This window comes from Semicossyphus pulcher, unplaced genomic scaffold, assembly GCF_022749685.1.
Source record: "Semicossyphus pulcher isolate SPU_LCO1_2020_fin unplaced genomic scaffold, fSemPul1.0.p SCAF_10, whole genome shotgun sequence".
In the NCBI taxonomy this organism is placed as follows: Eukaryota; Metazoa; Chordata; class Actinopteri; order Labriformes; family Labridae; genus Semicossyphus; species Semicossyphus pulcher.
The window spans coordinates 19,943,253-19,964,971 of NW_027211604.1; the positions used below are offsets into that span (position 1 = coordinate 19,943,253).

A 21,719-nucleotide genomic window follows, 5' to 3' on the forward strand; every position below is an offset into this window, starting at 1 on the left:
TCTGAACTGTTCGAAATGTGACACCTGTACCCAGGTGAATGTTAAAACATGCTGTCTGGATGCAGTATATGCAGCATTATAACTCAATAACTGACCATTTTGCACAAAGATTACAACTTATTGATTTGACCTTGCAGTAACATGTGAAGATGATTAAGCTCCGCCCACATTTTTCAAGGCATCTAGAAGTAGATGGCCTACATAGATCACCGAAAAAGCTACTGTCTCATGTTTTGTCTGGCAGTAGGAGGTGATAACATTACAATCATTCCATAAGGTGTTGCTCTGCCCACTCTGTCTCACCTCTTATCTCCGCTCTTCAAACACTCCTCATCTCTCACTCCATGCTCTCAGTCTGTGTATTCACATTCACAGACACAGACCGTCTGTTCTCCTCTGGTCGCCTTCCTCATGTATGATTGTGTCTCGGCGTGCTGCACACTCAAACACCCAGCTCGTTATGAAGAGAATAGACGCGTGTTTAGGGTTTCCAGATAGCATGTGTACATGAAACAGCATGCACAGTCACACAGTCCATGTTTCGGTGTTTTATATTCAGATAAAGGAATTTCATGTTGCAGTTGATGAGAATGACATTACGTGACTCTTTCAGTGTTGTTATTCCAGGCCTTTTAGCATGACTCCCTGTCTTTAATGGATTCTCTGCACGTTGCACTGATGGCACATTATATCACAGCTCTATAGGGCTTGGCATCCTAAGAATACATTTTCAAAGCTTGGATGTGCACTTTACATTTTCTCACAGACATCACGGCTACATTTTATAAAATGGTGGATGAAATGTCACCAAAGTGTCCTGGCTTCTTTTAAATTCTTTTTGCTTGCAAATCCAACAGCAAATGTATGAATACCTAGTTTGTAGAGCCTAATTAGTGCGGAACCTCTAAGTCCGTTTTGATTTGCAAGGGGAGTTGTCAGCGGGTAAAGACCAACATCCAGCTAGCCGGGAACGTTCCCATAACATTGGCTCTAGTTCTAATTACGTTTGAAAGAAAACGTTTTAATCTAATATTCAAAGAACATTTTAAGGATGTTTATCATTTCAAATAAAGCTCTTGTAACATTAAAACTTAAACATTTTAACTGCGACATTCTGAAGATATTTTCAGGACATTATTAAGGCCTGGGATGTCAGAACGCCTTTTATAAAACATTTGCTCGATGTTACATAAAAACAAAGGTAGAACATGCTCACTGTGACATTCTGATGATCTTTTCAGGATGTTTGTACGGCCTCAACTATCAGAACGTGATTTATAAAACGTTCCTTAAATGTGATTTTAATAATAATACCTTATTTATATGTAGCACCTTTAAAAACAGAATGTTTACAAAGTGCTTTGACAGACAAAGCAAAGGCAGGAACTCAGATTAAAGAACTTTCAACAACAACTCAGGTCAAACACCAAAGGTCAACAAGAATAAAAGCAAGTAAAAGAATAAAAGTGACAAAACAGAAATAATATCAGTTAGAGCAATAAGCAATACAAATAAAGAGATAAATAAAGAAATAAAAGCAATAAAAGATCATTGAAGTTAAAAAAAGACAATAAAAAGACCTATTTGTTAACAAAAGGACATGCAATTTCTGAATATGTTTTCAGAGTCGTGCTCCTACTATTAAAGGGAACATTCTGGGAACCAAATAACAACTTCCCGCTCAAAACATTACCAGAACATTGCACGGAACAGATTTTTCCAGCTGGGATATCTCGAGACACAACAAACAATGACAGGAACAAATCATGGGTAGGAGCGATAGGCTGCTAGGTCAGGCAGCTAATTTCAATAGCTTGTGTTTTATTTCAACATAACACACACCTTTGGCATGGCATGATTTGGTAGCCAACACTTACCATTTGTACGTAATGTAAACCGACCTTTTGTTTTACAACAGCCAACTTGGTTGTGAAAATGCATCAATGGAGCTCCTCCATCAGTCATCGTGCCGAATGTTGCTCAGTACTGCTCATGGTGGATTCATGTTGGGTCTCTCTCTAAATCATATTTAAAAAAGAGTACAGTCTCGACCTGCTCTTTTTGTAAAGTGTCTTGAGGTAACTTTTGTTATGATTTGGCGCTATACAAATAACATTTGATTGATTGATGAACAGTTGTGATTGGTGCAACCTCAGTAAGGTTGGATGGAAATCTGTCTGCACAGGAGGAACAGAAGCATCTGCAAGAGCAAATAAAACATGAGCTCACAGATCCGTCTGGGTCTCAGGCAATTAAATACCTGTGATGAATTTTCCCTCATAGGCTTGTCTGACATTATTTTTATTTCTTATTATCTCTGACCTTAAAATATGTTGTTTTTCTTGTTGCTGTTTTGCTGCAATAAATCTGCAAAATTGCAAAGGGCAGATAAAGGCACTGGTAATTAGCAACCAAGTGTCCCAATGTAAAAATGATGTTCAATACAAATATGGATCAGGGAGCACACATAACAAGGAGGATAAAAAAAATCCTACCTACCTTCTAAGATATAAACACTTTCTCACACATTATACTGTGAGGTATTATGAGGCACAGACTGCAGTGTGACACTGTTTCACACCACTGTGTTCTTTCTCTCTGTTCCAGCCCAGACAGCATCGCTACCTGTTGGTACATCCTGCTTTCCGGATCAGTCTTCGTTAAGGAGCACATGTACCTGGCAAGATGCTGGTATGTAACCATCACCAACACACACACACACACACACACACGCACGCACGCACACACACACACACACACACACTTGGAGAAAATGAGAGTATCACATCATTGTGGGGGTGAGACAAGATAGTGTCATTGTTAGTGAGAGGAGGTGGCATTTTTCTGACTTTACACCTGAAGCTTCCCTATCTTCATCTTGTTAAAATGGTGTGAGTGTGTATGTGTGTGTGTTTCTGGGACAGACACACACAAAGCTGGAAGCAGGGATCCACACTTTTCAGGGATGAAAAGATGTGCAAGGGGACACTCACACCTGTATGACACATGTGATTTGGCGGGAATTTGAGTCTCACTTGATGTGTCATCTCCTTCAGCATGACTTAAACAGAGGTTAATGTGGCACAGTGACAGTAACTTAAGTGTGACCTAGTGAGGTTTTACCCCTGTTTTCTTTTTAAGAGAAATCTAACTCAGGTGGATGTGTGAGACTTCATCTGCCCATTCGGCCTGTTTGTAACACTGACATACAGAAACTGTGTTCATGTTGTCTGATACATTAAACAACATTTTCCAGGTAGTCTGTTCATTATTTAGATTTTACATTTTTTTTACTGATTTAGATTAGGGATGCACCAATGCATCGGCTGGACATTGGAATCAGCCAATGGTGGTGGTCTTGACAGACATCGGCCCATCGGCAAAATAGGTGGCATGCACAGGTGTAACTCTGACTGCGTTGAAGGAGTTTTAGTTTGGGTTTTCCAAACACTGTTTCTACTCGATGGGAGGTCTCACTCAGCAGATTGTGGGAGCTAAACTGAGTACCAAAGTGAGTTGACAGGAGGGCTCACTCTTTGTGGAAATTGGGAGCTTAAAACCGTTGTAAAGTGAATTTACCCTGGGGAACTGAACTGAGAAAGGGTTATTTTTTGTTGTTTTTAACTGTGAAAGAGGACAAATTACAGTTATTGAAAAAAACATTGGAATCGGCATTGGCAAATTTGTTGTTTTAAACAGTGGTATTGGTATCGGCCCGGATTCTCTCAATCCGTGCATCCCTAATTTAGATCTATTTTAGGCTGCACAGTGGCGCAGTGGTTAGCGCTGTTGCCTCACAGCTAGAAGGTTCCTAGTTCGGACCCTGGTTCGGATGACGTGGGCCTTTCTGTGTGGAGTTTACGTGTTCTCCCCAGGGATGCGTGGGCTCCCTCCAGGTACTCTGGCTTCCTCCCACAGTCCAAAGACATGCTCGTTAGGTCCATTGGTGACCCTAAATTGCCCATAGGTGTGGGTGTGAGCGTGAAAGGTTGTCTGTCTTCAACCCTGTGATTGACTGGCGATCAGTCCAGGGTGTACCCCGCCTCTCGCCCAATGACCCCCCGCGACCCTGAACAGGATAAGCGGTATAGATAATAGATGGATGGAAGATCTATTTTATTACCAAAAAATATTGTCAACTGCAATCCAAGTCTGAGATAAGTCCTTATTTATTGAAGCTTCTTCAATTAAGTTTACATATCCTACCTGGAGACTTTAACAATGCAGTTCAATATGAGCTGGATCCAGCTGCCATCTAGCTTAGCTTAGCATAAAGACTGGAAACAGGAGGAAACAACTAACCTTGCTCTGTCCAGGTGAACAAAATCTGCTCACTTTTACTTCATTAATACACAACTTAGCATTTTCTTGCATACTTGTATTTGCCTGTGTGTGTTTAAGTAGCCGATGGACAGAAGTGTGAAGTAACGAGAGTTTATCCAACAACAGCAACAACACAAAGAACCAACTGACCGACTGCAGCAGGGAGTAGTTGGCTAATTATCAATAACCTCAGGGCAGCTACCACTGGTTGTGTGTGTAAGTGTGTGAATGTGTGTGTCATTCCAGTGTGGGTCAATTGATAACAGAGTTGTTGGTGGGGGGAAGGTTGGTGCCCTGCAAAGCACTGAAGGGTGTGTGTGTGTTTCTGTGTGTTGTAGTACACAGGGGGTAGGAGGGGAGGAAGGGGAGTGGAAAGGGTCACAGAGGGAGCTTGTGGGGGGTGCTTTGTGTATGCGTGTGTGCGTGTGTGTGTGTGGAATGCGGAACCCCTGGCAGAACAGTGGCCAGCCATGTGTTCCTGAGCAGCCTGCCCGCCTGGAGCCCAGAAGCACATCCAGGCAGGAAATGAGCAGGCTACAAACACACGCACACACACACACATATACACACAGACATACACTGACACACACACCTCCTTGGAGCCAACAGACAGACAGACAGAACAGAGTAGAGCGGGAGGGAGCACACACTCCTCCCTCACTTTAAGAGAAACTAAGAGGCATGACAGTCACCTACTTCTGCTTTGTGAGGAAACTTTTACCCCGCTCTCACTCTGGAGGATAAAACAAACTCACTTGGATCTAAACCTGGATTACTGGAATATTATACTCTCTGTGGATAATATGCTGGATTTCATTTTGCTTACAAAGAATTCAAAGAAACGGAACCCCAACACTCCTGATTCTGGTTCGTATCTTATCATAAAGTACCTCTTTCACGCTCATTTGTCATCTTTTTATTCACAAAGAGTCGCTGTGTTGTTATTTTGTTCCCCGGCTAATTCAGTTTTCAAAACTCCCTCTCTCTTTCTCTACGCATTCTTCAACTCAGCGTGCTCCATTTCCTGCCTGCCACTGTTTAACCAACTGGATAGGCAGGAATTCCCCCCGGCGCTGTGGCAGGATATTTTACCACCGCTGGGCCCCACAGCTCTGAGCAACACACCACTAACTCCTGTGTGTAGTCATCTTTTATCTGCACTGATTATCTTAAAGAGAAACACACCTCTCTTTCACTTTACAATAACACATTAAGCAAGGCTGATGTGAACTTTGCTCGGCCTTAAAACGCTTGTTTGATGGCTCAACATTTATGATTCACTGTGAAGTGAAGAGAGACAGAAACAAGAAGAGAGAGGAAATAATGTAGTTAGGATAACAATGACCAAGCTCTGCATGTGTCCTCTTTGATATTATAGATGATTAAATATTCTATGTTTGAGCTGATTCCCAACAGATTCATTAAGGTCTGACACAAACAAAACCCTTTCAACCCTTTTTTCTTTCCTTGTCGTTATTCATTAACCCAAATCTGACAACATGAGGAAGCTTCTCGTTGTTAATTCTGTAAAAGCTACACTGAATCTTTTGTCTCTTGGTTAAAGCCAGTGACTGAATAGATGGATGACGCGTCTCCATCGACTCTCATTGTATAAAATTGAAGCCAAAATAGCCCTTCGTGATAGGCGCTGCCATCTTGCGATGACGTCATTTGGAGCCAGAGTTGCGCAGTAGAGATCGGCGGGTGGAACCGAGCTTCTTGTGTTAGTCTGAAGCAGACGTTCACAGATATGAAACTTCACCGACTGCAGTGATTGTTTTAGTTACGTCTCCTCTCACCGTTCTTCCTCTACTCTGCTCATCTGGAACAGATCGGCTGCAGGAGCCGGATTTGTCAACAGAGCTGTCAATCATCCTTTTTACAGCATCAGTTTACTTATTAAAAATAAACTTGTCAGAAAAATGAACACTTGGACGTAAATCAGCATGATAAGAAGTAATTATAATGACAGAAACATTTGTTTTACATGTATTTTGATTTTATAGTTTGACTCCTGTCCCATCTGTTAACATGGAGGAGGCGGGCTTTATGAGCTATACTGCAGCCAGTCAGCAGGGGGCGATATAGATTTGTTTTGTCTTCACTTTAAGGGAGCTGACATGTCGTCCATCTTTTTATACAGTCTATGGTTAAAGCGCGCTCTCAAATGAGCTGCCTGTACTCTTCCAAAGATAGTTTCCGAACGAAAAGACACATCACTCTGTATCATCGCTCTGAAACCGTGAGTGAGCTGTGAGTCAAAAGGAGTGCAGCAGATCTTGGCACGATAAAAATAGTAATCAGTATCAATTGACAATCAATGTTTCATCTCTTCTTATGTTCAGGCTGCTGCTACGGGTTGTGAACATTAATTAGGTTTAATTCATGTTAATGTTGTATAACATTAATTAGACTGTGCTATAGCTGGCTCCTTGCCCAACAGGAGTGATTACAGTGACTGAGTCCTTGACTTGAGTGTTTTTTGCTTCCAAAGGATGTAAGACAAACTAAGTGAGACTCAATAGGATCTGATCATGATTAAATGATTTGATAAGTAGTTTCGGCTTGATTCAGATTGGATATAATGCGTCCATATCGCAAACCTATCCAGGTAGAAGGATCATGTGTCTGTGTTTTTACTTCCCTGATGCTTCAAGGAGTTAAACATTTATAACAAAGCTGTTTACTTTCAGCTATTTCCTCATTGTTTCTCTGGAACCGGCTGCACTAAAAGACAGTAAAGATTTGAGCTGGATAATCTACAGTAGTGTTTGATAAATCAATGATCAGTTAGTTATAAATGGTGCCTTTTTTCCTTGTGCTACGAGGACACTCCAACCCTGAGTGTAGAGCTTAAGCAGCAGCTGTTGGTGCTGCTCTGTTGCACTGTTATACAGAGGTCTGAATGAGCCCCTTAACTGATCACTCTGTTGTTTTGTAAATGAATTGTAATGTTTCCGAATGACCCACTACGTCATTCCCCGGAGTCTTGTCTGGCAGTGTGTGTGTGTGTGTGTGTGTGTGTGTGTGTGTGTGTTGGTGGTCTGTTGTGCTGACTGCCTTCCAGCTCTCCAGTCTTCTTTAATGTGTGTGTGAGTCAGAGTGGTCAGTTTTAGCCAACCAAACACTAAAACTGAGAGGAAGAAACGCCAGACGGAGAACTAAGGAGTAGAATAATCTGTGTGTGTGCGTGTGTGTGTTAGACTGTGGTCTGTGGTTTTCTTTCTTTACTGTTGGTCATCATATCCATGGAAATATGGGTGCCAAACAGGCAGGGATCTTAGTTTTGGTTAGATCTGTGACACAAAAACTCTCAAACTTATTCTTGACTCATATTCTGTGTGTAAACTTTGTAGTGTTGCATTGATAGTCATTTTAAAAGTAAAGCTCTTACTGCTGCCAGAAACACAGAGAGTTCAGTTGGAGGATGCTTTGCAGTCCAAGGCTGCAGTCAGAGCTAAAGCAATAAAAAGAAAACTCAGGCTTTTCATTCATTTGGATAACCTTGTAAAGGGAAAGCCCTATTTGCACCGTGTACCTCAGGATGTGTTGCTTCAGTAAGTGAGTTGTAACATCCTTTCTATGAGTGTACTAAATGTGTTTGCAGTGTTTTTCTTTCTGATTATCCTTCAAACACGTGGATTTGTTTCTCAAACTGACCTCCTGGATTGTGTTTTATGTCTCACGAGTACCTGAAGCATGAATGATCTTCATTAGCCTCTTAAACACTGCCAGTTCAAGGCAGGATTATTGCGCCTCTGTTACGTTACGTCCTCTATGTAGAACGAACAGAGGCAGAATGGTGGGCCGAAGTCGTTCCACCTCTGAGCCGGAATCGGAGGTAGTAACGGCGTCAGTGTTAACTGCAGAGCTGGCAGGGCAGAACAGCACTGTGTGTGTGTGTGTTTACACCTCGTGCATGTTTGGCTTCCGCATGTAAAAACGCTCACTGGGGCGTCTTTGTGCCGCCGTTGCTTGGTCCAATGTAAAATGACAAAGGTGCCATAACGGTGGAGCTTTGTTACGCCGCTGAGGAAGAATGTAAAAGATTCAGATTCAGACAACTTTATTGATCCCAAGGAGGGCAATTCATTCAGAACTTAGCCCATCACAAGCTCACAAACAACATCTACAAATACACAAACAGCGTCCAAAATGTTACATGTCTAGCACCAAAACAGTAGACCAGAGGGACAGCAAATAAGCTAAGTTAGAGAAAAGATAATAAATAGCAATAAAATAGATTAAAAGAGAAAAGATAATAAGTAGACAAACTACTTGAGTGGCATCTTTCCTCGTCAGTGTGTCTTTTAGAAAGACATTAAACGCTCCAGGGTTGCTGCTCCAACCATTCTGTTAAAAAAAAGCATACATGTGAGCTGAATTAGATTCTTGATTACATCAAAAGTATGATTAAAATGTTATGTTAAATATGAAAAGCCTCTTCTAATATTAGTCACCTCCCTTTATTAGTATAAATATACTGCACTCTTGATCACAAAGCTGGTTTCTAGGATTTTGACACCAGCCCAGTGTGTGTGTGTGTGTGTGAGAGAGAGAGAGTGTGTGTGGCCTTAGTTTCTGTGCCGGCTGTCATGCTTTATTGCCCCTGGCGCTGCAGCTGTCACTGGACCGGGGCTGAACCTGTTCTCCCCTCTGCCAACAACTTGTTTCTGCTGGAAAAGAGGGGAGAGAAATCATCACCTGCTGAAATCCAGCACAGACACAGCGTCAGTGCTCTGGGAACTTTCAAGCTTTCTATTCCGAGGAGAGACGACTTATTTTAAACAGAAACTCAGCCAGTACGACAAAAAGGTTTCTGTTAGAGCAGCAGATAACTTAGGCCTACATGTCCTTTGAAAAAGGTAAAGGGTCCACGATGTGATTGTTTCAGTGATTTGAAATAGACTTTATGTTGTACAAACTGTGTAGACGCTAAAGTAATGGTGTGGTCTTTTACCTAATTGATTAGAATATTCTGGTGGTGGTTTATATGGTGTGTTTTGCTCTAATTGGATGAGTTACATGTTTATTTTGCTCCGTTAAAGCCGTTTCCAACTGGTCAAAATAACCACTAACACCCAGCTTTCTTGCTTAGTGGGAAAGGTTACAATCAGCATCCAGACCCGGGTCAAATGACTCTGCAGTAGACCCGGGTTATTATTGCCTCGGCTCCGATCGGCATTGTTTGGAACACAAACCCCGTATCGACACGCTAATCTCCGCCCCCTTTCCAGCGCGATGCTATGCTCCGTTGGTAACTTCTGCGACTCCTTGTCATCTCAGCTACAAAATTCAGCCTGTCTCTGTCCGAGCAACACTCAAACATCGTTCTAAATATGTTGCCGACGAGTTTGATACACAGACTGAATGAGTAATAGATACAATAAAGACCTAACCACCGTAACATCCTCACTGTTTACTAACCCTGTTTCGGGCACGTTTGTGACGTCAGACGGTGACGCAGCAGAAAAGAGACTCAATTGGCATCTATAAGCGGGTCTTCCCGGCTCTGAAAAACCTGCGTCAATGCGCTAAATTGAGGTGGGAAAGGAGTATATGATGCTGTTTTCTGTTCCTTTTGATTAACAGATCATCTTTGTGAGCACTTTATGAATGAACTCCTTTTTTGTGCAGTAGTAAAAAAAACTCTCGACAGTGATGCTGTGACTCATCGTCTGTGCATATATCAGTGTGTTTGTTTGACAAGCTCATTAAACTGTAAACCTGCTTTTATTTTGTAAGACTAGAGCTCTGGCTGTAGTGCGGTTTTAGAGGTCTGTCTTATTTCCTCTGTGACACACAGACTCACAGCAGCTGACAACAGAAAGGTATCAGGTCTCAGTACAGTCAGGACAACAGCATTGTTTACTCAGAGGTTGTGGATTCCTCTTATTTTGTTGGAAGCTGCTCTGAGGTGTGTTTTAGTTTTTCATGCAACCACAAAAACACACATATTGTACATACAGACCTACAAGTCAGCAAACCTGAGCTCTCCTCCTGCTTTATTAATAACAAACTGTATTCTTTCTCTCTCTCTCTCACACACACATACACACACTCTCAGTGAGGAGACAGGCCTGGCAGGCTGTGCGCACCGCTGACAGGGACCATGCGTCTCGCCTCAGTGGAGTGTGGAGAGATCTGTCAGAGTCGGGCTGACCTCCAGGCTAAGGGCTCTAAGAGAAACTCTGAGCCCGGCTGACTGCATTCCTCCCCGGGAACTCTTGAAACCTGGCCTTGGTGTTCATGTTCTGGTGGAAGCCTTTGCATAGATATTCTTGTTGTACTTATTTGTTCAGGCACAGGGTTTTGTCATGCAGGGCGTGATCAATCCAGAGCCATGATACTTATATCTCAAATAACCAGATGAACAAAATACACAAAATTCCTGCAGTTTGCCTGCAATTTCGGGAATTTTCACTGGTTGACCTGCTGTTCATGCCCATGTGTTCCTCGCTGACGACAGGTTTGACAGATGACGGTAACACCTCACAGCTTTAGGATTGTTTTCTGCAGCTGACACCGACCTCTGACCTCAAGGCTGGGAGGCCACCAGAAGTTCCCGCGAGGGAGTCAACAAAAAATCACTTTATTAACTGATAGGGAAACAAATACATTAGCAAAATATTCATCAGTGTTAAGTTGCAACCAATCTCGGATCCCATCGGGTATAGTCTGACGACAATACAGCCTCTGGGGACGACGGTGAACATGCCGGGTGTGTAGCCAGTGGTTAGTGATAAACGCCGAAGTAACAACATCATGCTGCAGATTTGTAATACATGAAAAATGAAGCTTTGTCAGGTCCGTCCTCAAGAGGAGAAGAAAACTACTTTTAAAGTGCTTGTTTGTTGAACGGAGGTCGGATCGATCATTTCTGATGCATTCGACGAAGTCGGGAAATCTGAACGCTTTCGTGATACAGCGTCAAGTAATTTGTCTCGAGTTGATTTTTTAGATCTAGAACAGATTGTTAGCGGTTAGCATGCAGATGTCTGTTTATAGAGATTAATAAGAAGCTAAATCATCGTCGGATGACGCTGATGGGAGCCGGGATGTCATTACGGCACATTATGTTCCGCCTGCTTCTGCTCTCCACATGGACTGTTTCTCCTGCACACGCCACAGCCTGCTGATACGTGATTGGTCAATATTACTCGGACTACAAGCGTAGTACAATCTGAAACCAGAACACTTGCCGTCCCTAAAATCCACGTCCCTGCCTACAGGATCCACAATTCTACGTAGATTCTGTTAATAGAGATTAGGCTGTAACTAACGACTATTTTGATAGTTGACTATTCATTGAATATTGAAACGATGAATCAACTAACTTACTTACTTAATGGCTCTTATTTAGCCATCAGCTTTTAAATTTAGATGAAGTTTCTTTTAAGCATGTGCTAACAAACAATACAGACAATAAATATGAGTTCTTCATTCAAAAACATGTCTTTTAAGCTTTAAACTTTGCTGCTGATTTGGCTCCTACTGACACTAAAGAGAAATAAAAAAATCCAAAACATAGCAAATCAAGTACACAAATCCAGCGTGCGTTACCGACGTGCTCTTATGATCAGCAAGATCCACTTTACATATCCTGCAGGCGATCCTTTTCTTTGCAGCGTTGGGCGTGAAATGCTCCCTGAAGCTTTAGGACACAATTGTGTTGCATCGGCCGTCGCAATGTGTTGTTTACCTGTCGCTTCCTGGACGCTGTCTTGCATGTGCGACTCTCAGCAGAGATCGTAAGTATGCAAGATTGCTCACCCTTCAGCAGACAATGTTATGTCCGTGCACCGCATGAAAAACCTATATTGGCAACTAATTTTGTCATCGATTTTTGTCGAGAATCTCGACTTATCGTTGCACCTCTAATGAGTGTTGTGTCTTCTAGCCTCATTTCAGCTGCTCGGAGTTTAAACGTCTCTGCCTCGCCGATGTGCTTCTTCTCTATAAGAAGAATTAAAGTAAGAATTCAATACAAAGGGATAATGGCTTTTCCTGTCCTTGGGTTCACCTGAACAGTGCACTTCATGAAAGGAATAAGTGTTTTATACTTTGTACATTTAGTGAATAATTTAGGTTCCCGTAGAAAAACCTGATGGAATCCTTTTAGCTTTAATTGTGTTGCCAAAAAGCATTACGGCTGCATCAGCAGGGATGGATGCTCGAAGGTGGACCTCTGTTTCACCTCATTCAGGGAATCTCCAGTCGAATCATGTGGATACACAGTAAATCTGAGTGCATGTGGCAGCGAGGTGTCAAATAAATCCACGCACAGCTAATTCAGCCTCGGTTCAGGTGCAGTAAGAAACAATATGGCTGTCTTTTTCGTCTAACAGCAGCTTTCTTTATCTTCAGCAGCTGTGCAAAGAAACAAGTGTGACTCACCGAAGCTTTGATTTCTGCACTACCTCATTTAACTCCGGGAAATATGTACGTCTGAAGAATAACTCCTCATTCAACTCAGAGATGTGCAAAAAATAAAGGTCTTTCATCATTGTTTCCATCATCAGAACACATTATGAAGACAAGCTTTCATGTGAGCCCTAAATCAGGAGGCTGAAATAGTGAGAATTATGTGTGAGCCGGTCTGAGGCTGTGAAATTAAGGATGTGATGAGATGAAAGTTTGCTGGCCCAGAGAGAGGAAGGGCCAACAGTGAAAGGATGGAAAGAAAGGATAAAAGGGAATGCAGAATGAGACGAGGAGAGAGAGAAGGAAGACAGCAAAGTAGAAAATAGAATGAAAATGAAGATAAGTGAAGCGGACGGGACGTGAGGAAGGAGGCCGAGGAAGAACAACAGGAAGGGGAGGATTAATAAAAGCAGTTAGAAAGGAAAACAAAAGAGCAAGAACTGAAGGAAAAAGCTGAAAGGAAAGAAAACAGAAAAAGAGGAATGGGGTAAAGCTGACTAGAAGTGGGGGCGAAGGGAAAAAGGGAAGTGAGGGAGGAGAGAAATGACCAAGCGCAGCAAAAGAAGTTGGAAACAAGAGAGAAGGTGGGAGCGACTGAGAGACCAGTAAGGAGATGTGAGAGTGAAAGTTGGCTGTCTCCCAGCTCAGCACGCGTCCATAATTAAAACCGGACGCTCCTCCAGTCCTTAAACAATGCTGAGTGGACACTTTGAGCATGCTGAAGAGAGCGAGACGTGTTCACAGGCCCGTCTGTCTGTTCTCAGGGATCACCGCACACACAGTGATCGAGCTGTTTATACAGGGTATCTTTCACACACTCTGACACTGAGACGGTACATGGGATACGCAGCAATACGTCTAACTACTAAATAAACACGAACATACCCTCATAATGGGAGGACATGTTTAAAGATTTGTTAAGAAATGTGTCAGAAATACATTTTAAAATAGCTTAAAAAAAAAAAAAAAAGTTTTTTCTATACCAGACTTTACATGCCAGAAGACAAATAGAGGAGGTAGACATGCAGACTTTTTTTTTAATTGAACCTTTAAATGATGCAGTAGATGATGTCTAAGGAATGTTTTTGTGACAGTAAAGAAAAGTTCTATGTCTTGAGGTGAGGTTATGCTTAAACAGAACTACTTCATGAGATGTGTCGTTCAACCACGTCATTAGGGCCTGTGTCCACTCGCAGCGTTTTTTTTGCGGTGGCAGCGTCTATTTTCTGTACGAAACCGATGCAGTTTGGCGTTTTCAGCACTCAGCGTCCTCACCAAGGGAAGCGGAAATGTCGCCAGACAACTTTCGTAGCCTAGCAAGCTAAACCTGCCAGCGCAAAAAAAAAAATGTTAATGGACACAGGCCCTTAATCAATAGTTTTTCTAAATGTTTCAAATGGCTTACCTGAGAGGTGAAGGGAAAGCCAGTTGTAATTAAGAGTGGGGAGACATTGCTATTTGACCATCGGACAAGCAGTTTGAGTTGCTTTGCTGGTTGCCACTGTAACAGACAATGTGCACTGTGCACTTACATTATAATGCCCTCTAAATCAACAATGCCTTTTACTTTTTGAGATTATTATTTTGGCCATTTTGGCCTTTATTGACAGGAAAGCTGGAGACTGACAGGAACTATTGGGAGAGGAGGGTGGGGGATGACAGGCAGCAAAGGGCTGAGGTCGGGAGTCGAACCTGCGAACCTATTTCTGTTGTGTTTTGCAGATAAGCTATACAGGAGTTAGGTTTGAGGCCTTTGAGGTTTAAAAATGTCACTATATGAAAATCAAAGTCTGACTTTGTAAGTTATTACAACCTGAAATTCGATCATGTGTTCTTCCTCCTGGTCCTGTAAAGAGAAAGGTCCGCAGAGAAAACCCTAACAAAGTGGGCTTATTCTCAGAATAAACTCCGAGGCATCATGCAGGAACTCCATGTGATGAGTGCAGAGCAGACTGACCCACAAGACCTCACCACAGCATCAGCTGCTCTCCTCCCGCTTATCACGTAACAGCCAACAGCCCGGCAGACTGGGGCTGAACCTGTGAGGTCTGCAGACAGAGAGGCACATTGTGCAACAACTGCGTACTGGTGTGATCCTGCTTTGATCCTGCTCTTAATCCAAAGTGTTCCTTGTGAATGAGGCATAACATTTAGAGGTGACATTTACACCATTTTCTGTTCCCATTTACGACCCCACATAAGGTGCAGACATTTCATTAATAGTTATTTTAAACAAAACATGTTCTTTGAAAAGAAAGCTATGTCTTTCTATTAAATATGCTACAGAAGCATTACGGTTACCGACCCTGACAGATCTTTTTATGTAAAGAAATGTGCGTTTGCTCAAGCATGTAATCTAAAATGTTTGTAGTCTATTGAGTTGAAAGGAGAATGTCAGCCCCAGTTAGCTGCTCACAAAAGTCTAAAGGAACTTTTATAATCATAAAAGTATGAGCATGTCCCTCTAAGGAGATTTTTGTGCACTGATTGTGCTTTCGGTCTCTGCGGTTACCCTACAGTTTTGTTGAGGTGTTGACCATGAAGGCTTATTGATTACACACTCTTTAGTCTGTGGTTCGACCTTCACCACAGACTGAACTGCTCTAATACCAAAAGAGTCTTGTCACAGACTATTGCAGCAAATATGAAGTGTCTAGTGAGAACTCATACAACCTTGTTTCTCTAACCCTATGACTGATAAATCCAGTGTCTCTCTTATGAAGTCTGTAAAACCTCTAAAACTGCTGTAGAAGGTGATGCTTTCTGAAAGTGTAGCTTCAGGGCATCATAAAAGGGTATTGTTAAGTGTTTGATAGAAAATTATTACCCCTAAAACTTTGTGAGAAATTCATGCTCAATATTTTTTTATAGGACTTCATTGATTTACACCTGGGATTGAATTGGGTTTTATCTTAAAGGGCCAGTTCACCGATTTTCAACCTCATGCTATTATGGGGAGCTAATGCCATTATGGTAGGAAAAAAATGTGGACGCTATCCGTTTCTCCAGTAGGCATTGGAAAACCGCCGCCAGACTATGTAAAATGTGTCATCTGGCAGAGACCAGGGAGCTCGCTAAACCACACTTCCTCAATCTAGGACGCCCGTCTCAGATGTCATGTCTCTTCAAAATCGTCAGGTTTGAAATGTAGACTGCAGACCTGAAGATTTTTTAGACGATCCACCGGTATATTCTCGTCGTATTTCGGATTCTGTACCGCTCTGAGCCATTGCCTGCAGCGATCAATGTCCTTGACTGAAAAACGGTAGTATTTCACTCCAGCGTCTTTCGCTGGGCCGTTCCTTTCAAAGGGAGGGGCGCAATGCACGCTGGGTGTTGTAGGAATGTAGAATGGGCCATGAGCTGTTCCTTTCTCCACAGCCAATTTCCAATTTTATTGCTTCTATCGATTACAGAGAACACCAGCTTTGACTGGCTTTTCCAGGGGAGAATGGCTCCTTTAACTGATTCTGTCTGTGACTGACAGGCTGGTATGAACGGTCTAAGTTGAATGTGTGTTCTCCTTGCAAGGAGTTTAGGTGTAAGTGAGTCATTGGAGCGATGGTAAGTCAGAACATTATGTAGATTATAAGCAGCTATAATACAAGTTGTGACATTAAGCCAAACTCATATTTAGTCAGTCCATTTTTTTTATATCATGCTTATGGAGAGAAGTGAGGTAGATGCTTAACACAACAATCAGGGAAGCCTCAACAAATGCTCTTGTTTCCTCTTGTTAATAAGTCTCTGGTGCACATCACCCCAAACAGTTTAACCTCACAAACGTTCAGCATCTACATAAACCCTTGGTGTTATACCAAATGTAGTCCTCTCTTCTCCTTTGATTTGGGTGCCAGTCAGGGTGAAAGATGCTGGTGTTCCATCGACTGCAACTGTTTCTGCTGTCAGTGTGTCAGAATTGTCTTGTCTTACGTTTGTTTCAGTTTTAACACTTATTTTTTGTGTCTTCTCTCTGCAGTTTTGGCAAGCAGCTGGGGGGCAGACGAGGCTGTGAATGCATCACTTTGGAGCCGTCAGAAATGATTGTGGTGAGTCGAGACACTTCCCCTGTCTCTCTTTCAGACTCCCTCTTTGTCTTTGTCTCCCATAAGCACCTCCCTTTTTCATCCCCCCACTCCTCCCGTCTCTGTCCTTTGATGTTACTCCTGTTTTTTTTCCAGCTTTATTTGATGTCTGCGATACCTTTTTCCCCCTTTTATTCTTCTCTAATTCATCCTTTTTCTGCCGTTCTTTCATCTCTCTACCTGTCCGTCTGTCCCGTCTCCCCTCCCCCCTCTCTCCGTATATTCTGTATCTCTGTCATCAAATTCAAATGAGCTTCGCTGGCTGGACGTGTTGCATTTACTATAAAGAAAATGACCTTGTGTAGCAGTGTGTGAAAGGCCACAATCATTAGAATATAAAATAAAAATTAAATTGTAACATTGTGTTGTAACATACTGTATATTTATACACAATACTGGTGCAGATTTTTTTTATATATTTGAGGAAATCAACAGATATGATTTTTGGCCGCCCGGGTCAGCCCTACACACGGGTCTGTATGTGACTGACTGACTAACTGAATGACTGAGTGAGTGTCGATACTTTCAGAGCCGTAGAGAGAGAGAGTTGCGACATCGCAATGGCGGATCATGGAGCATATTGGACCTCCGCTGACACGACTCTCTGTGTATACTGCTCTGGATACTTTGTTCGGAGAGTAGGCGGGGCTGCTGCTCCGCTGCTCCTCCGCTGTCCTCGCCTACATCCGCAGTGCGCACCTGCTTTCAAACACGTTGTCATCGGCCTCATGAGGACAGTCCTTGTAACACATTGCCCACAAAAGCAAACATTGACCTGATGTGGTCAGCCGCATACAACGTTTTGACCTTGTTTTAAAGTAAAAGTTTAACACCAGCTTCTCTGCTTTCAGAATCTAAATGGTTAGAAGTGTACCATGTGACCACGGTCCTCTCTTTCACTACTAGACCTTTTTACATTGCAGTTCTGCCACAGCGCTGTAACGAAGCAACGCTGTTACGCTGCCTTCGCCTTTTTACATTAAACTAAGCAACACCGGCCTCTGTGCGTTTTACATAGAAGATCAGGCAAAACAAAGGCGTGATAATCCCACCTTGAACTGGCAGCGTGTAAGGGGCTTCTCTTTGCGTTTTGATGTCAACAGCGTTTATCCATTAAAGGCAAAATAACCACCAGCTCCTAAAGAAAGTGTTTTGCCCCTTTGGTTACTTGCAGGGTTGGACAGTGACGAAGTAAATTTACTTGAGTACTCTACTTAAGTACATTTTTTGAGTATCTATACTGTACTTGAGTATTATGTTTTGGGGAAACGTATTACTTTTACTCCACTACATTAGAAAGACAAACATCGTACTTTTGACTCCACTACTTCTCGATGAATGTTGTCGTTTTTTTGCTACTTCTGCTCTGAAGTCGGCTGATGAATTTTCTTTTCTTTTCTAATATCTGAAAGACAACAAACTGTGCTCGTGTAGTTCTGCGTTTGGTTTGTCTAATTGGTGTTTCCGTACCTGCACCTCATGCATCTCCATGGTTGAGCAAACGTCACTCAGATCAGGCGGGTCACTTAGTGGTGCTAATGATGACTACGGCAGAGAAGGATGGTGATCCTCCCATGATAGATAGATATAGGTAGATAGATACTTTCTTGATCCAGAGGGAAATTTAGGCATCCAGTAGCTTACAAAACATACGAAATCACACATCTGTCATGTTTGTCCACCACTGGTAATTTGTAGGATAGGAAGTTTTCTTTTATCCGTTTACAGTGCGCCTTCAAAAATTCGATGGTAAGGGTTTAGGAAGTTAAGTTTAACTTATACTAGGTTCAAACTGCTTCTGTAAGTTGTTTTTCTGTCATGAAAGGGGAAAATGATTTCCTTATGAGTGAAAATGAGTGTCAAAAGCGTCTTTTAACATCATTTTACTACAATCAGAAAAGGTAGTTTTGGCTCGATTCAGGACTCCAGGTAGCTTTTGCAACAGGGTGCAACTCTTTGCAGTTTTATGAGTCATAGCTGTGTCATGTCACTTTCCTATTCCAAGTTTTCACCAAGTACATTTACCACCAGCCCAGACAGGACATCGGTATTGCAAACCCTCCTTTCTTAAACTTTCCATCATTTGCACATATATAGTGTGTTTCTGTCTGCCTCCACAAGGTCGCACTGCTTTCAAAGTCTCCGTCTCCTCCCTAAATGTCCTTCCTGCTCTCCTGTCTCCGCTCTCCTGAGTCGCTGAGTCTGAGGGACTAGAGGGATCAGATGGGATAAAACGGGATAGGCAGAAAGGTTTCACCCACAAAGCAGCAGGTAGCACCCGTCCCACTGATGTTATTGAACAGAAAATATAAAACCCTGAGCAGTTTGACCTTGTGGCTTCTTGAGTGTTACTTGTTAATTATCCATGACCTCTCGCAGTGAGGTCAAAAACATTACAGAAATCCCCTTGTAAAGTGTTTGAACAACACTTCTAAGAAACCCTCGTGAGATTTTTGTTGCTATGATTGTACAAAATAACTGTCATTACTGTAGTCAGGGGAACAATGATGAAACCTTATCGTCCTCAGACAGACTGTCACTCTGCTTCCTTAATACTGAGGCAATAATGTGCAACATTTTCATATTAATAGACAGTTTTAGCATTTTTTATCGCTGCTTGTTCTGTCAAAATAATGATTTAACCAGTTTCGCTCTTAAAGTATTTATATTTAGTGCTTGAGGCAGTGCTTTACTTGGAAAAATCCCCTGGTTTACAGGAAGTCTTGTTTCCTCTAAAGCCGAGAAGAAAATAATGTGCTTCTTGCAGAAACTTAAAAGCTCCTTTTGCTTTACTGATTGCAAAAGTTAACAGTATCAGTTTTAGTCTGTGGTGTTGGCATATCGACACAACTGAAATTTATTGTTTCACTTTAACAGTCAGTTTTGTTTTTTATCAGTTTACGTGGGATTTTTACACTTAAGTTTTGGGCACAGATTAAAAACAAGCCACATTTGTGTTCTTGAAGAGCAGCTCCAGTCATGTTTTAAGATGTATAAAATGCTCTGCTCGAAATAATAAATTGTGTCGGATGTGTTTTTTCTGCAAAATACGTTTAATTACCTTGTAATAATCCTCCCGAGGCGTCTCCTCCTTCTCCCTCATTAAAAATTCCTGCATAGGCCCCGCCCACAATGCACATTTCCAGCCGCCCCCTCAGTCATGAAAACAAAACACGTCTCTGCCATCGTTTAGTGGCAACTTGTTGAAAGTCAGCTAGCTTGAAATGCAGTAATTAGTAGTAGTAGGTTACACATAATGATATGCATAGTGTCATCCCGTCCATTAACGGGATTGGCTCCTTAGGTTTGTGACGTCTCAAACCTGCCAATCTGAAAACGTGTTGTTCAGCCTGTCCTTGGTACACTGCAGTTTAAAAGCAGACAGGCCCAGCCATGGAGATGACTGTTGATGTTGTCCCTGATATGTCTTGTAGCACATGAGGAACACCACATGGAGATGTTTACAAGAATTGATTTTTCTGGAGGGGGGCTTTAAGTTAACTTTTTATGATTTTGTTTGTCTTTACAGAGCCAGGCTAGCTGTTTCTCTCTGCCTCTAGTCTTTGTGCTAAACTAAGTTAGCCGGCTGTTGGTGGTGGATTTATATTTAACTGTGTAGACATCATAAAAGTGGTCTCGATTTTCCCCTGTAACTCTCAGCAAGAAAGAAACTACAAGGCATTAAAAGGCGTTGATTATGATGCAATAGAACTTTCATTTGGTCTTCAGTTTAGGCCCAACATTATGAAGCAACTCACGCATATTTGTAACCTGTTCCACATGATTGTCATTGATGCAATATAAAACATCAGAACTGACTTCTTGCTTTTTTATGTGCCTTTTGGCTTGTTGACTGTAGATGGGACACAAAGAAAGGAGAGAGGGTGCAGAAAAAGTCAATAATAGTGCATTTGCAGCCTACAGGTAACAGAAGGAGAGTTACACACAACACAAAGATGCATCAAGTAGAAGAGCTAAAAGTGTTGCTTTAATGTCGTTACATAACTACCGCATCCACAGAACTGTGACAGTTTGATAAATGAGCTTGATAACAGAGCAGTGACAAACTACTGTGACGCAGAGTCGTTGAGTGTTTACTGTAAATTGTGATGTTGTAAGGGGGGCGTGTAAAAGTAGAAAGAGTTTGAAGTCTTTGTTCTTTCCTTAAACATCGCTAAATGATACAATATGTGAATGAAGGCCGTACTCTCGTTGTAGCAGCTTTGAACCCTGTCAGTGACGATGCAGTCTCCAACCTAATGTCCCGGGGACATCCTAACAAAACTTTCCCAGAAATACCCGGCAATGAAAAGGGGTTAATTTACTGAGGTGCCCTTTCAGCAAGGCACTTTATCCAGAACTACCCCTGTGGGTGCGTTTAGAGGCTATTGCTACAGTAAAGGGGAGTGGTGGTGCCGGTGATCTTCGTGGTGCGACTGTGAGCTACTGTGTGGATGTTGAAGGAAAACACTAAAGGCTTAGTTTAAGAGCTGTCTGGGGGGAAAAATGCTGAAAACATTTAGAATAAAAAGAGAGAGAACAAGTTTGACGAGGGAATAAAACTGGTTTGAATTAAACTGTCTGGTTTTGCATTAAACATCCTCTGCGTGTGTAATCCTGGGAGAGTCGAGAGAGAGAGAGGGAGGGAGGTGTTGGTGATGGAGAGGGAAGGCGGAGATAAGTGAGTGCTATAAAGAGACAAAGTGAATCAGCTGATTGGGGCCTTAGGGAGAGCATGAGGTGTTTTTCCTGTTACTGTGTCGACACATGTGGGCATGATCTGTTCTCATCTCTTAAGTATTGGCATTCTTGTCTGAGAAGTAGGAAATGAGATGTTAAGCTTGTAGCTTGTTACCAATGTCCAGAATATCTTTGTCTTGTCCTCCT

The 21,719-nt window shown here is 42.2% G+C and overlaps 1 protein-coding gene across 4 annotated transcripts in view; it reads left to right on the forward strand.

The window, feature by feature from the left end:
• LOC138597864 (rap guanine nucleotide exchange factor 6-like) overlaps positions 1 to 21,719 on the forward strand; it is a 178,053-nt gene that overhangs the window by 45,309 nt on the left and 111,025 nt on the right. For 3 of the 4 annotated variants that reach the window (XM_069669422.1, XM_069669430.1, XM_069669439.1), the window contains exons 4-5: positions 2,608 to 2,691; positions 16,727 to 16,796. In XM_069669422.1, coding sequence (XP_069525523.1) covers positions 2,608 to 2,691; positions 16,727 to 16,796 — 154 coding nt within the window. Of the gene's footprint in view, positions 1 to 2,607; positions 2,692 to 5,027; positions 5,191 to 16,726; positions 16,797 to 21,719 lie in introns of those variants that run through there. The other variant, XM_069669446.1, reaches the window with a different exon arrangement.